This window comes from Epithele typhae, assembly GCF_022376455.1.
Source record: "Epithele typhae strain CBS 203.58 chromosome Unknown BXZ73scaffold_6, whole genome shotgun sequence".
Taxonomy (NCBI): domain Eukaryota; kingdom Fungi; phylum Basidiomycota; class Agaricomycetes; order Polyporales; family Epitheliaceae; genus Epithele; species Epithele typhae.
In genome coordinates this window covers 309,278-325,234 of record NW_025954197.1, presented here as the reverse complement: position 1 = coordinate 325,234, position 15,957 = coordinate 309,278, and the positions used below count along the sequence as shown (strand labels likewise).

At 56.4% G+C, this 15,957-nt stretch overlaps 4 protein-coding genes across 4 annotated transcripts; 1 reads left to right on the top strand and 3 right to left on the bottom strand.

Annotated features, from left to right (window-relative positions):
- Positions 1–1,593: 1,593 nt before the first annotated feature.
- On the top strand, positions 1,594–3,899 carry BXZ73DRAFT_88155 (carotenoid ester lipase precursor; the record flags this gene model as incomplete). Its single annotated transcript, XM_048024850.1, has 11 exons — positions 1,594–1,721; positions 1,785–1,978; positions 2,035–2,096; positions 2,151–2,163; positions 2,290–2,380; positions 2,486–2,562; positions 2,616–2,631; positions 2,746–3,013; positions 3,069–3,176; positions 3,226–3,511; positions 3,565–3,899. 11 exons carry the CDS (start codon positions 1,594–1,596, stop codon positions 3,897–3,899), a joined length of 1,578 nt encoding a protein of 525 aa, XP_047881147.1.
- A 777-nt stretch (positions 3,900–4,676) lies between these two features.
- BXZ73DRAFT_88151 (alpha/beta-hydrolase) lies at positions 4,677–5,911 on the bottom strand (the record flags this gene model as incomplete). The annotated part of the gene is made up of 5 exons (XM_048024849.1): positions 4,677–4,912; positions 4,972–5,074; positions 5,130–5,264; positions 5,336–5,519; positions 5,595–5,911. 5 exons carry the CDS (start codon positions 5,909–5,911, stop codon positions 4,677–4,679), a joined length of 975 nt encoding a protein of 324 aa, XP_047881146.1.
- A 430-nt stretch (positions 5,912–6,341) lies between these two features.
- Positions 6,342–9,163, bottom strand: BXZ73DRAFT_98050 (uncharacterized protein; the record flags this gene model as incomplete). Its single annotated transcript, XM_048027569.1, has 9 exons — positions 6,342–6,526; positions 6,585–6,678; positions 6,732–6,783; positions 6,845–6,860; positions 7,528–7,582; positions 7,643–7,809; positions 7,868–7,902; positions 7,956–8,012; positions 8,676–9,163. The coding sequence occupies 9 exons, from the start codon at positions 9,161–9,163 to the stop codon at positions 6,342–6,344; spliced, it is 1,149 nt and encodes a 382-aa protein (XP_047881145.1).
- A 2,522-nt stretch (positions 9,164–11,685) lies between these two features.
- BXZ73DRAFT_98049 (uncharacterized protein) lies at positions 11,686–14,077 on the bottom strand (the record flags this gene model as incomplete). Its single annotated transcript, XM_048027568.1, has 11 exons — positions 11,686–11,950; positions 12,520–12,617; positions 12,671–12,765; positions 12,823–12,884; positions 12,961–12,989; positions 13,023–13,192; positions 13,250–13,284; positions 13,338–13,394; positions 13,678–13,777; positions 13,957–14,011; positions 14,069–14,077. The coding sequence occupies 11 exons, from the start codon at positions 14,075–14,077 to the stop codon at positions 11,686–11,688; spliced, it is 975 nt and encodes a 324-aa protein (XP_047881144.1).
- Between the last annotated feature and the right edge of the window lie 1,880 nt (positions 14,078–15,957).

Below are 15,957 nucleotides of genomic sequence, written 5' to 3'. Positions count from 1 at the left end.
GGACGTTTTGCACGGTCCTCGCACTCTCGTTAGTTGATCCATTCATTTCTTTGGTGAGTCGCCGTTCACTTGTGATGATTTGTGCCACCACTGATGTCGTGTACGCATTTTAGTTCTTCTTCGCAGACCCAAAGACAACGACAAGTGATGCCGACCCTTTTCATTCGTGTACAAACGCATTGTTCGTTGTAAACACTACTCGCACACAAAGCTTAGTGTGAGTAGCTTTTCTTTCCCCTGTATCCCCTAGTACTGAGTACTGATTATCGATACTCTTGCAGTGGTGCGTCGTATGCTTTTGATCTATCTCGGCATATATGGAAGCTGAATTCCCTCTTGGTCCCGATTAGGCAACATCGTGCCTCGACTATGTGCAATGGCAAGCGACTTGATCGTCTTAACAGTGACATGGAGGATCACACGACCAACACTCACTCGCAACAACCGGACCATGATTACAGCCGTGACGCAGACTCTGTTTACTGACGGGATGATATACTTCGTGTAAGTTCCGAGCGATGGATCTACTTATTCAGCGAGTTGTACTCAGGCGACTCTATTTGCAGCGCACTCTCCTTCCTGAACATCGTGGGGGCCACCGTTGTGCAGCATGCCCGCGTTAGTCCCTTCCTTTCTCCTGATCCCCTCACCGGCTGACGCAACGCCCCTCCAGATCTTCTTGGCATTGACTGTCTGGATCGAAATGTGCGCCGCTCTCTTCCCTTCGATATACTTTGTCTCTCATCGGTCGTCTCTTACAGGACTGTCGCTGTGCTCAGCTGCCGCTTCATCCTCGACCTGCACGAGGCTGCGGCGTTCTGGACTCGCAGCTCGATCTCTAGCCGTACTTTTGCGCGTCGCGGATTCCATTCCGACACGCCCGCCGAAGCCCGGGAAAGCGAGGACGATCCTCGGCCGTCACTGGCGGTGTTCGGGATGTCCGTGCACCACAGGGCGACCGTGGAGGAGTGGCCCATGGAATCCACTGTGACCTGGCGTCGCCAGTAAACCAGGTAAGACTCCTCCTCGGTTCCCCAGTTCATTCTCAATATCTCTGCGTAGACGCGCGACGCAGAGCTAGGGCTAGTATAGGTGAGCGCTGGCCTTCGCTGTGCCTCTTGCCATGCTTTCTGACCCTGAAAGCGCTCTCCGTTGGTAGCCTCCATCGGGCCGCTTGTCGATCACATTTCTCGGCCGGAGCTTCCAAGGGCTTGCTTCTGCAGTGTAGTATTTCGCCGCGCGCGTACGTCTGAGCCCTCCATTATTGCCAATGCTACGCTAAAATCGCCTGTATGTACATGTAAAATAACAGGGATACAGTGCTGGTTGCTTCATAACGCTGCTTCAAATCTCAACAACCTTTTATGAACTTGCGTCAGCGCACAAGGAGCACGTGTCCAAACCGATGTCATGGCACGTGTCTCCGATCGTCTGAGGCGGACGTCGAACAATACCTTCTCTTCGCTTAAAGAAGCTACAAAGCTGGCTTCGTTTCGGCCTTGCTTGTATACTTTTCTCCCCCTTCCTTCCGGCTCTGTACTGCACGCCATGCCTTCCATTCGGTTACTACTCCTACCTCTTTGCTTGCAGGCCATGTTTGGCGTAATCCGTGACGCTGTTGAACAAACGCCCTACGTGGCATTAGACGACGCCTTCTTCCTCGGCCGACCGGCCGGCCCTAGTATAACGAAGTACCTAGGTATCCCTTATGGAGGCGCCCCGTACGTCCGCCATTCTCAATCTGTCTGCGCCTTGCACTCACTGCCAACATACTCTTTTCGTAGGCGATTCGGAGCCCCTGTCCTTGTAGAGCCTTACGCGGCCGGCGCGGTCCGCGACGCGACAGCCTTCGGCCCGGCGTGCCCACAACAGGCTATAAAACCACCATCGATATTCTTGCTTCAAATGTGGTACGACATCGTTGCCCGCATCGCCCGCCTCATATATGCGCCCCCAAGTGGTGCAGAGGCTGAAGACTGTAGGTTGGTTGTGCCGTACTCCCCGTCAGTGCTCACCTACCCTCACGATCCATAGGTTTGTTTGTCAATGTGGTCAAGCCAGAAAAGAACTCAGGCGAAGCATTCCCTGTCGTCGTCGTGAGTGTTCGCACTTGAAATAGCGTTTGAGTCCCGATTAATTTCGACATGTAGTGGATACACGGAGGTTAGTATACGCTACGCATCATCGCGTTCGCATACTCATCCACCCTATACTTCGTTTAGGTGGCTTCGAAATTGGGTCCTCGTCCACGTAAGCCATGTGTTCCGGCTCTAATTGTACTGTTTAAAGAAGATGAACCCTTCAGATACGATGGCACCTTTATCGTGCAGCGATCCATTGAGATTGAAAGACCAATCCTTTTTGTCAGCATAAACTACCGGTACGTTCGTCGTAATGCATCCACCTGAACATCAGGCTCATTGTGGCTATAGCGTCTCAGGTATGAGCCATCTCACAGATATCGTAGGAGACATCTAAGCCCAAGCATCTGCACAGCGTACGGCTTTCTCGCAGGAAAAGAAGTCAAGACTGCCGGTGTTGGAAACATCGGCTTACGGGATCGTTCGTGATGTTCTCTTCCCTGATGTGCATATGTTGAGCAGATTCACCACTAGAACGTCTCGCCCTTCGGTGGGTATAGAAGTACATATCTGCCTTTGGCGGCGATCCGCACAAGGTCACAATGTGGGTTTCTATCTCAATCTTATCGCTAGCGAACTTATACCCATATTTTGTGTCACACAGATGGGGCGAAAGTTCTGGAGCGATTTCCGTGGCGCTACAGATGGCCACTAATCACGGGGACAGCGAGGGCCTCTTCCGAGGTGCGATCATGCAAAGCGGAGCTCCGATCCCTGTAGGACCCATTGAACACGGCCAGCGATACTACGACGCTCTCGTCCACGATGTAGGGTGCCATGGACGAGTGGATACCCTAGAATGTCTGCGCAACGTCGACTTCGGTACCCTCAGACAGGCCGTCGACAGATCTCCATCCTTTTTCTCCTATCAGGTGCGCATATATGCGGTGATCTCAAACGCGGAGGCTCATTCCGACGTTTGAACAGTCTCTCAATTTGGCTTGGGTTCCTCGGGTAGACGGCGTGTTCTTGGTGGACACACCGCAGAAGCTGGTGATGAGCGGCAGCATCGCCAACATCCCGATGATTTCAGGCGTACGTTGTTTGATTTCGCCAATTATGTTTGTCTCCTCACAACAAACAGAGCTGCTATGACGAGGGCACCGTGTTCGCACTGTCCTCGAGCAACATCACCACCGAGAACCAGACGCGCGAATACATCACCACGAACTACATGCCTGCCGCCACCCAAACTGAGATTGACGAGCTACTCGAACTCTACCCTCAAGGCGAAGTGCCAGGCTGGATCTCGCTCTTCGTCTCCCCTCAGTTCGCACGTATCGCCGACCTCCAAGGGGATTTGGTCTTTCAAGCCCCTCGCCGCTTCTTCCTGAAGTACAGGTCTGACCTTCAACCTACATGGGCGTTTTGTGAGTCTCTGTATTTGTTTTCGGTCCACTCTCTCATCGCCCTGCCTGGCTAGTGAGCAAACGTTACAAATCACTTCCCCTCCTTGGCGCCTTCCATGGGTCTGATCTAAGTACCGTATTTCCGTTTCACCCTTCAGTTCGGGAGACGGACACCGGTCGCATAGCAGACGCCGCGATCCGCGATGGCTTCGTCGACCACGTCATCCACTTCATCAACGACCTTGACCCCAACGCCCCCGGAAAGGGAGAGGCGTGGCCGCTTTACACGTCCTGGAAGCGGCGCATGCTCGTATTTCGCGACGGCCCGGAGACGAGTGTTATCAGGGACGACTACCGTTCGGATGCGATGGAGGTTATCACGAATTTGTCTCTGAAGTATCCGCTGTAACGTGTGTGTAGTTCCCATCCAGTACGTGTCATAATGCGATTCGGACGCATAAGCTTCAAATCTTCAAGTCTTCATGGTGAGGCTTGGTGCTTCCATCTCTCAAGTCTTCCAGGAATCGCCGTGTGTAGGCAGGGCAAAGCGGGTCGGACCGGTTTTTCCGGCCCGGTGATGCCGGACGCATCCAGTCTGCAAAGGTCTGCAAAGTCTGCAATCATCGAGTCCTTTTGCTTCTTACCACTCAGTACTCAGTACTCATTAACATTGCCAGTAATCGTCAGCGCCCGGATGGACGTCGCCCACAGCCCGCACACCTTCGCGCGTCGCGCGTTCCCGCAGACGGGGGTTGGCCTCAATGGGCAGCTCGAGTTGTGCGCCATCGTCGGTGCGTTGCTCATCCTCGAGCTCGACGCCGCCGCCGCCGCCGCCGGGCACGCATACCGGACCGAGGCCACGGCGTCGACGAGAGCCTTCCACGGTCCGCGCTCGGTATCCGTTCAGCGCTGGCCTCACGATTGCGACGACGACGAGGGCGACGGCGGAGGACGAAGCCCGGCCGGACGGCGGACGAGCGGAACGTCAGCGAGTGGGGTGCCGGGTGTCGACGTCGACGGGGAAGCGGCTGTCGGCGAAGGCGGGGCCGTGAGTGTGAAGGCGCGCGAAGGGGTCGGCGGGAGGGGGACATATTGTTGTCGACCTACGTGTAAAGTAACAAGTGTCGACTATAGTACACGGAAGAAGTACAGCATCTTACGTAATCACACGGGCCACGTCCGTGAATCACAGCTTCTGTGCCGAGGCAGACGGCAGGTTGAGCAACCACTTCTCCAGCCCCTCGTTCACCTCTTTGGTCGCCTCCAGCTGCACCCAGTGCCCGGCGTCGAGCTCGATGACCTCAGCGTGGGGCGCGTACTTGGCGAGACTCGCCTTGCCAAGGTCCGGGATACACACGGAGTCGCGCTTCGTCGCGATGAAGAGGCCCGGCTTCTTGACATGCCAATTCGCCTCAGGGAGGGCTGGACAAACGAAGAATTGTCAACCGGACACGCGAAGAACAGACATCGCATGCACGCACCCTGGTGATCGGCCAAGTTGCCTTTGTTGATCATGATTTTGTAGTAGTTCACGGGGGACGTTATACCGCCCTCCAAGAGATCGTTTCGAGCGTGGTTGTAATCCTAACGGTTGGTCTTTCAGTCTCTCGTTCATCGCATGCTGCTGATTTCGACTTGCCTCCTCAGACAACCACTCCGGACGTCCCGGCCGACGGTCCGCCTCGAGCCACTTGGCAAACGCACCGCGGGGCAAGAGATGGTCTTTCCAGAGCCCGGGATCCACCGAATAGTTCAGCTGGAGGAAACTGTCCATCTGCGCCGCCGGGACACCGTGTCAGTCAGCGTTGGCGCGCTTCGGTCATAAAGTTCGGACGGGCGGCGCACCTTATCTTCGATGAGCTTGGGCCCGTGCGGTGCGTTCATGAGCTCCCAGTAGCCATAGAAGTGGAACATCACGTCGGGGTCGACCGCCTGCGTCTTTGGCTCGAAGTACCCGGCCGCGAGCCACGCGAACGCCCGGAAGCGGTCCTGGTAGTGCTGCGCCAGCGCCGACACGAGCGCGGATCCCCTGGGTGGGCAAGCGCGACGACATCAGCGCCCCGTCACCCGCTCCAAGATTCAGAAGGAACTCAGACGGACGCACCAGTCGTGTCCGATCGCGACGACGTCGTCGAGGCCCTCTGCGTCGACGAGGTCGACGAGGTCGTCCGCGATGAGCTTGTGGCGGAACTCGGTCAAGTCCGTCGGCTTGGATGTTCCCCCGAAGCCGAGGCAGTCCGGGACGAGGACGCCGTAGCCGAGCGGGGCGAAGTGGGCGACCTGGCGCGACCAGTCGAAGGAGGTGGACGGGAAGCCGTGGACGAAGAGGAGCGTCGGCTTGCCCGCGGTGGCGCGGGAGTAGTAGTAGTGGTACGTGTACCCGCGTCGGACGGCAACGTCCTTGTACTTGGAGGCGTCCATGATAACAGCAGTGCGAAGGAGGGGGCGAAGGAGGGAAGTTCGAGGGGCGCGACAAGAGCTGGTACTTATAGGAGGAGAGCCGAGCGAAGTCTGACGTCACCCGCGCGACGGCCACCAGCGGCCGGGGACAGTGGCTGGGCTTCTGTTCTGCTGCGAATGCAGAGCTTTTGGGGGATTCTTGTGTCAGGAGAACGACAGCGCACGGATATGGACGCCATTAGTACCCACAGCGCGCTGGTCTCTTGAACACAGAGCAAACGCGCATCGCCTCTTGAACATGGCTACCGTTTCGTCTGATGATCAGTCATTTTCCGGGAGAAAAAAACAACAAACATCACAGAAACGTCTCAAGACACATAGGTAGCTTCGAGGTAGATATAACTCACGGGTACATGTTACAAGTTCATGATGCGATATGAAAGGGCGCGCGTTACTCCCCCCGGCCCGGGTTCGCCTGGAGCTCGTAGCCGTCGCCGTGCCTGGTGCTACAGACGCTTTCGCTGTCTTCTGCACTCCGCCAGGTGATATCGGCGGCGAAAAATCCTTGAGAATGACTAGCGGTGCTGAGACCGTCAATGGATCGGAATGCGAGCACGCTGTGCATGGTCGAGACGCCTATGGTGGGATCGCTCGCTTCGAATAAGTTGAGGATGAAGCGGGTGGTCAAGAGCACCGTCGCGCTGTACCGGGAAGTCATCAGCGGAGGAGACGAAGAGGAATGTCAGGAAAACGTGCGCGCTCATTGCACCAATGAGATCGAGTAAGACCTAGAAAGGCCAGATCAGCTTTGAACTATCAGGCGCATAAGGTCAAGCGTTACCTCGACAGTATTGATGAAAACAAGGTTGATGACGTTGCAAACGAGGAGAATACTGGAGGCATGATTTACGAACGATGAGAACAAATGCGGAAGAGGCGTATCGTATGGCTCACGCGAAGTATGCAACACCTGCAATGTAATGGATGTGTCAACATACAGACTTAATGACCCAATACAACGGATTTACCGTTTTGAAAAAGAGCCGTCGCAATGCGGAACTCCTGGTGTGCGCTTCTTCCACGCGGTCCTGTTTGCATCCATGTCAAAATAAGAACCAGAAGGTCGCAGACAACCCCGCAGGAACGCCCGACGATGATCGCTGTTTGCTATCAAGTCAAGAGACGTCTACCGAGAGAGAAAGTGATAACGGACCGCTGTGAAGGAAGGTGATTAACATGAGCTTTATTCACGATACACCTAGCTTGCTTACGTGCGGAAGGACAGAAATAGTGAGAAATCCACGTTGCACATGACGTTGGCGCCGCTAGGTCCTGGGTCGTAGGTTGACTTGTTTTTGATCGCTGTATACTGACCAAAAGTCAGGGTTGATTCGGACACAGGTAAGCAGATGGGAGTGCCCACAATCGAGGGAACGGCGTTCGCAGACCCTAGTGCTAAAACGAGGAAGGCCACGGGTTTGCGTTGGCATAACGCATACGCTCGCAACGACGAGAACGCTACGACATACCGTGATTAGTCATCGGAACATCTCAGCTTCCGACTCAAGAACCCACCCGCGGCGGACAAGAGCATGACGGCGCCTAATATAGCAAAAGCCAGTGTGATCCTGTTACACCTGCGAGGCCGTAGCTGATCAGTGTGTGCGCTGAGGCGCAAATAGGCGCGTACTTCTGCCGGGTCAAGGGGATCAGAGGCGGCCAGCATGTGTGGTGGCTTGGGAAGGCTCTCACTGGTGTTGATTTGCCCGGGAATGGGAAGAAAGTGAGGAGGGTGAGGATGTTGGAGGCCAAACAGGAGTAACGTATGGCGATATAGATCGCGCTTGCACTCGTAGTCTTCCTCCAGACGTACTGAACCTCGCGGTCAAGTGTGAGTAAGTAGTCATAGGAGGTGACGACTGGGAAAGAGAGAAGGCGTCAGACGATCCAGATTCATACTCCAGGTGTACCACCTACCGATGACCGCGACCACCGCCCATCTACTCTGAAGACTGATTCGCGTATGTGAGCACGCCAGCTTGCGGTACCCTCAATAGCTACGTACATTCTGAAGGCGGTTTTATTGTCCATAGCGACGACAGACGTTGAAGAGACCAAGTATCTACCAGGGCGTGAGCACAGGTACAACATGAGAATGTGGGGGCAGGACTCACCAGTTTCGGGGGAATAAACGCATGAGAAATCGGTCTTGCCCCCCGCCAGTATATCTGGGGACGATGAGCGCTTAAAGGGGTGCGATCGCCACGAGGGTGCTACCCCTGTGAGGCCTTGAGGGCTCGTTAGTCCCTAACTGTCCGTTACTCCGTGGGCAGGAGTACGATCGATCAAACCCTCTATACTATGCTAGTGCAGTTGCTACGTGACATATAGCGACTATACAGGTGGCTTCGTATGCTGCAGCGGTCATGTATGTAAGTGCATGAATAGATATATGTACCCTTCGTGCACGAGGGCCTATTCCCTTGCCGGCAGACTGGGGAAGAGTCGACACAGCCGAAGGTGTACCGACGAGTTCGCGTAGACGTGAGATGCGAGAGGGAGAGGGGGAGCAGGAGTGAGGAAAGGAGTGAGGTGCTGGGGAGGGCGAGTGCAAAAGGGGGCGGGACACACCTGGAGACGATGCGGGATAGATGAGGGAGGTATGTCACGGCGCTGGCAAAGACGATGGGCAAACAAGGCCGGGATGCGGGGAGCGCCAATCCGAGATGAGATGATATGGGCGAAACGATCATCAGAAAAGAGTCGAAAGGGGAACAAAATATACGTGAGTGGGTGAAAGACACGATCAGGAGGAGAGACGTCGAGGACGCGGAGCCTGCGGAGCGCCATCTTCGAGGATCGCGTGGACACCCTTGCGCGGCCACACGTTGCGGGGACGACGCTGTCGCGAAAGAGTGCGGCGACGGCGTGTGGCACCCGGAACGTCCCCCTCGCAGCGCCCCCAGTGGAAGGCGGTGAAGCGGAGAGGAGCCGGGGGGCGACCGCGAGTGGTGGCGCGCTGAGGCCTGCGCCGTCGGAACGGAGAGTTTGGAGCAAGGGTGCAATGTGAACGACGAGGTCCGCGAACTTGTCGGGACCCGTGCGGGCGGAGATGCGGGAGGAGATTGGGGCGTGTTCGTTTTTCGAGGTCGGGAACCCAAGTATGACCTGGGGCAGTGAGGGGTGGAACGGCCGAGAGTCAGCTAGAGATCGGAAGATGTGGAAGCACGACATGCCTTGGTCCAACGCGAGGTCGACTACGTGCCCCAGCATAGTACACTCCTCTGTTGAGGTGCAATATGAGACTGCAAGCCCGTACTCTTTCTCGCGGATGAACCCTGCGCTACAATCTTCGGCCGCGGCCTGTCAGCGCCCCGACCCATCCACACAGCATATGTACTCGTAATCTCACCGCGCGGGGTTAGTGTGCGGCTCATGGGATGACTGCGGACAGGATGGTCGAGGCGTGCGAGGACGAATGGACAAAGCGGACGCGAAGGTCGAATATGCGAGCGATGACAGTGATCGCGAGCTGCGGGCGGTTGGGTGTGCTCGTGCGTCTGCACCAAACGTCCGGTGTATCGGCGACTCACGTCTTATCCTGTGCTCATCATCAATCTCGACGGGAGAGCTGGTGAGCTCACTACTTGGCGTGACGTCTCTTCCCGCGTTGACACCCTTTGAGGTTGCGTCGCGCATCTGCAGAGGTCGCGATCACGGCGGATACCGGGCAGCCGGGACTGGTGCGAATCATACCGCGCCAACGATGCAGTTTGGTGTTCTCGGGATCCAGCCTTGAATATCATGCTGCCATGCTACATGTGGGCGGAAAAGCAAAAAGATGGAAACCTCGATGATAGGAGTTCCAACCAATGGAAACCCGCACAGTCTGCTGGGGGCCATTCCGAGACGAGGACACAGAGGTAGAAAACCGAGAAACCGAAAACAAGAGAGTATCCCACGCGTGAACGCGTACATCCACCGCGAGACGAACCCACCCAGCGCCGAGCTAGGTGTTCCGTCCCCCGCGCAGACCCACACGTTCGTTTCTCGTCCATGAGATCTGTACCACCCCCAATCGAAATCCGACGCCTAAGACGAGCCGGCAGCGCTCTTTTCATAGAGGCTCGCGTGGGGCGCCGGGCCTTGAGAGTGGTGCAATTCTGATGCACGCGACGCTTGCGTGCCTGCGGAGACGGGAGTGCGGTCGGCGGCGGCAGGTTCAGGGAGGGAGTAGGCCGGAAATCGCGCGAGAGAGAGAGACGAGGGATATGTACGCACTGGGACACGCCGCTTGGTGTCACTGGCGGCTGTTGTTGACTTCCCGCTCGACCCGCTCCTACTTCACGGCCTCGCGTTTTTCTCCTTAGTGTGAGGCGACGTGTCGGGTGAGATCATGGTTCTTTGCGAAGAGGCACACGGAGTCTGGGCAGGGGAAGGGCCCAATGTCGGTGCGCTCTTGAGAGTTGAACGTTTGAACTTCGTCTAGAACCCTGTGAGAATGAGCCAACGCCACTAAATTCGAGTTGAAATCATACATTCTAGGTAACCGTCGCACTGGAAGTGCTTGTCATTGCGCTGTGAATCCCCAAGGGACGGAGGTGGGGCCAGACCTGGAGAACTCTCAGCGCTCTCGAAAGAGTCGAAGACGAGAGATGAAAGCAATACATAAACACAAACAATGTTCCACAGTCTCCGACAGAGGTTGGCACGAAACTTGTGCCTCGGGGGTGGAGGGCGCTATGTACGCACGGAACCGCACCATGGGCCCCCACACCATCCGGCGCAGCGCTCGGGGGAGAGATCACATCGCCGGGGTAGAGCGACGCTCCTGAAGGCCGAAGAAAGGAGCGAATGGAGTCCCCATGCTATCCTCGACGTATGTGGGCACCCCCTGAACGCTGATCATTGGGAAAGGGACTGAGAGCTGACCGTCATACAGTGATCCAACGCCGGTCGCGTTGATGAGAGGGCTCGGGAGCTGCCCATCCAAGGCCGAGATTTTCCAGTCCCAGGACTGTGAACACGAATCGTGAGGGTAAGGAGAACTGTCGATTTGGATTGGACCTCAAAATCGATGGTTTGCAGCAGGGATGTCTCATCGTGTCAAAAGAGGCTGTGGGTAGTGGCCATGGCGAATATGCATCTGGATGACGGTGTGCGGGCAGGGGGGAGTGGAGAGGAGGGGGGAGGAGGAGTGGGAGGGAGGTGGTGGGTGCTGCGTGTTCCTAGCTGTTCCTAGCCAATGTTCATGCAATCTCGGCGTCTGCACAAAGCAAGCCCAAACGAGCTGCGCTGAGCGTCGCGCTCACCACGAGCCTGTCTCACAGAGGCAGAACATTAGGAGGGTGTTTAGCCAAGAGGAAGAGCTTGCACGCGGTTGGCGGTCTACCAGCAGGACAGTCACTCGCGTCGCGGTCATGTGACATGGTGGTGTCGCGACCTGTCGCGACGGTGTGCGCCACGCTTCAGCGCTTCAGCGCCAGGCTCTCTATTACAACGTTACGCTCATCGCCTTCTCAACTGGGCGATCCCTCAGTTCCAAATACAACAAAATACAACAAAAATCCGATTTGATAAGTCCTATAGCTATTGTACATATACAACATGCGCGCGCTGGATCTGAACAAAAACACGGGGTGGGTATGAAGGTGGCGGGAGCGTGTCGAACGGGGATATATGCCCAAGTATCATCCCCGGGCGTGCCAGTGTCCGGTATATCAGCGACGAAAACGTGCCAAACTCGGAGCGCAGCCGCTGCAGCGCGCATCCGATTTCTCAAGTCGGTCCGGATGTTACTCCCTCCGGCCCGGGTTCACCTGCAGCTCGTAGCCGTAGCCGTCCTTGTTGCTGCAGACGCTTTCGCTCTCCTCTGCACCGCGCCAGGTGACATCCGCGGCGAAAACCGCCTGAGAAGGACTGGTCGTGCTGACGCCGCCGGCGGTGCGGAACGCGACTGCGCGCGACGGCGATAAACTGTTCACAGTCGTGGCGTATGTAGCGGGATCGCTCGCTTCGAATAGGTTGAGGATGAAGCGGGTGGTCAAGAGCACCGTCGTGCTGCACCAGAAAGTCATCAGCAGAGGTGGCGAAGAGGAATGGCGGGAAAACGCACGCGCTCATCCCGCCGATGAGATCAAACAAGAGCTGGAAAGGCAACATCAGCCCTGGATTTTATGGCGGTACCGAGCGCATGAGGTACAGCGTTACCTCGATGTTGTTGACGAAAACAAGGTTCGTGATATTGCAAAAAAGGAGTGCACTGAAAACATGATATATGAATGATGAAATCAAACGCGGAAGGGACGTGTAGCTCACGCGAAGTATGCAACACCTGCAATGCGGCGGATACGTCAATTTCCAGACTCAATGACGCAAAACAACGTAGTTACCATTATCAAAGAAAGCCGTTGAAATGCTAAACGACTGCTGTCCTCTACGCGGTCCTGCATGTTTCCATGTCAAGATGAGGACAATAAGGTCGCAGAGAACGCCGCAGGAACGCCCGACGATGATCGCTGTTCGGTATCAAGTCAAGAGACGGGTACTGAGGGAGAAAGCGATAACGGACCACTGTGAAAGGAGCTGATTAGTTCGAGTTTGATCCATGATACACCTCGCTCACTCACTTGCGGAAGGATAGAAATTGCGAGAAATCCACGGTGCAAATGACGTTAACCCCAAAGGGTCCTGGGTCGTAGGTGGCCTTGTTCTTGATCGCTGCATACTGAGCGCGGTTCAGGTTGAGTTGGACACAGGTAAGTGGATGGGAGTGCTCACAATCGAGGGAAAGGCGTTTGAAGACCCGAGCACTAAAACGAGGAAGGCCACGCGTTTGTGTTGGCACAACGCGTACGATCGCAACGACGAGAACACTACGGTGTACTGTTATTAGTCATTGGAAGATCTCGGTTTTCGACTCCCGAACCCACCCGCGGCGGCCATGAGCATGATGCCCCCCAAAACAGAAAAAGCCACTGTGATCCCGTTACACCTGCGGGGCAGTATCGCAGATTAGTGTGTGCGCTGCAAAAGAGTAGAGGCGCGAACGGGCGCAGCCGAGTGCGTACTTCTGCCAGGACAAGGGGGTCAGAGTCGTCTACTATGTGTCAGTACTCGGGAAGGCTCTCACTGGTGTTGATTTCCCCGGCCAGTAAAAGAAATTGAGGAGGGTGAGGATGTTGGAGGCTAAACAGGAGTAACGTATGGCGATATAGATCGCGCCTGCACTTGTGAACTTCTTCCTCCAGACATACCGAACCTCGCGGTCGAATATGAGCAAGTAGTCGTAGGTGGTGACGGCTGGAAACGAGAGAAGGCGTCAGGCAATTCAGATTCATACTCCAGGTGACCACCTACTGATGGCTCCGACCACCGCCCATTCGCTCTGAAGACTGGATCGCGTACGTGAGCACACCAGCTCGTGGTATCATCAATAGGCACATACAATCTGAAGGCGGCTGCACTGTCCATACCGGCGACGGGCGTTGAAGAGGCCAAGTATCTACCAGGGTGTCAGCATAGTAGGTACTGGGTAGACATACGGGGGGAGGACCCACCAGCAGTTCCTCACGCTCGTCGAGGGGGTGTGGGGGGTGAACGCGAGAGGAATCGCTAGTTATTTGGGGACGATGGGCACCGAAACGAGTCGTAGCCCGCACGCTATCCCGTGAGCACTGATCAGTCTCCGACCATCCGCAGGCAGGCGTGCGATCGATCCAACGCTTTAATCAGCCTTCTCAGAAAGGCATTAGTCTGGGCTCGGCTAGATTTCACGACTCACTCACTCGCGGAAGGGTACTGAGGACGAGAAGTCCACATCACAGACGTTGTCGGTATAGTTCGGTCCTGGGCTGTAGGTGACCCGAACTTTGATCGCCCCGTATACTGAGAACAGCCAGACATCAGTCTAACGCCTAGCTAGTACAACGAACGGACCCACGAATGAGAGAGCGGAGTTTACCAGCTCCGGTTACATAACGTGTACGCACTCAACGACGAGACTGCTGTCGCATGGTCCATCACTCATGTATGGGACCTGTCAATGGATCGTTTGGCAAACGAACCGCTCGGCGAGAGAGTGATCATAGGGTGAAATCGGACCGTGCGATCGCGGTGGACCTGTGCGATGGTGGCGCAAATCAGCGTTGGCGTGTGCAAGAACTCGAACGAACGCACCTGCTGCATTGCGGCTTATTTGGCGAGTGCTACGCCATCGTGATATGTCTCCATCGCTCGGTGCGGCATAGTGACCGCAGGTCGACCTCCACGCGTTCTCGATGTGCCTACGCACCCCCCGAAGTGCCGTCCCTCGTCCCCGAGCGGTGCTTCGCCGCCGTTTCTTGCCAAACTCTCCGACCGTCCGCTTCCCGGGTGGAAGCGATCGAGAGGAGCGGGGTAAACCTTCCGGCTTGAAGCCTTGATCCTGCGAGGTTAAGCTGGTTAGAGACGGTTTGCCGTCTTGCATCAAGCTTGAAACGCCCTGGGTTCCATCCGCGCCGATCAAGGAGGTACACTGAGACGGACCCGCGCAGAACGCCGCAGATCCATCTGGAGAGTACGGAGACCGCGATCTCCTGCTGCTTGGTAGAGCCGGCCGATGCGATGCGCAGAGCGGCGGGCGCACTGGAAGCGGAGGAGCGTGTTCAAACTTGGGGCCGCGAAAGGGACGACGAACGCACATGTAGCAGCAGCGACACGCGTGCGAGAGAGTTCGGAAATCGCGCAGATGGCATTGTATGCGCCAGCCGCTCAAGGACGAGGGGAGCAGACGCGGAGAGGCAGAAGGGAGAAAGCGTACCACTGGGCGAGGATGAAAGGGACCTTCCGGATCGCCTCCTCAAGCGCGATGAGAAACCTCGCGCCTCGAATTTAGGCGTCCACCGCGCGAGGTTAAACCAATCGAGGACATGGGGAAGACCTGTCCGGGGGCGGCGCCCCTCGCGCTAGAAGCCCTGTGGATGCAGCACCTTCCTCGCCCGCATTCGCTCATAGTATACTCCAGACGGACGGTGGGAGGATGCAGGCGGTTCCTGGACAACAATGCATAGCACATGCACTCCCAATCGTGCCGCCGGGGAACTGCCCTCGAACTTGACAGCGCCACCGCCGTCACTTGTAGACGGGGCGGATCGCGGTGCTGACACTGGCGTTTTCTTTGAAGAAGAACGGGGCGCACGGTGGCGAAGCCGGTGACGAGAGCAGGATGCGCCGAAAGGGGACAGGGAAGATATACGAACCTTGGTCCCACTGGCTAGCACCAACTGGCCATCTTTCCAAGACCATTTGAGAGCGGGGAAGGGGGAGCGGGGGAGGCGCAGCGATCGGAGCGAGTTGAAAGAGCTACCATCAGGCGCGCAGAAACGGGCGTCTCCGCAACGGCCCTGACCTCGAGCAGAGCAATGGAAAAACCCGGATAAGTACTCCGCGGAGAATGTCGATGAGCTGCGCGTACGTGTCGGCCCTCCGAAGAGGAGCTGGCGTAGAGTGAGTATTAGGTAGAGTAGGAAGATGGTATCTTGAGTGGGCGTGTGCGCGCGGTCCGGGTGTTCACTATTATCCGCAACTGAGCGCGAGCCCAGTACTTCATCCTCTCGGAGCTGCGTTGAGCGAACGCCTTCGCGTCGAGAAGCCACGATACCCCAAACCTCCTTCATCTCCCGTACCCGGAAGAGCGTCCAGCGGAGCACGGCGCCGATCGTGGTCTGGAAGCAGCCCAGGGGACGCAGGTAAGTGAGCCAGACGTTACGACGCGCGACGCTGCGATGGCAGATACATGGATGTCGAGGAGATTGGAGAGGAGGGAGTTGTTCTCCTCGTCACCTTCTCAACCAGGCAATGCCTCCATTCGCGACATCACAAAAACATCCGTTTAGGTAATCCCATTTTACAGATATACAGTAGTATGCGTGCGCTCGATCTCAGGGACAAAAACAGAGGGTGGGTAGTAGGAGCCTGAGAGCCAGGGCGTGATCCGTAAGGCGATGGGATGTCTCCGACAGGTATATATGTCTAGGTACCATTGGTGCGTGTCCAAAGGGGAGATATGCCCAAGTATCATCCCCGGT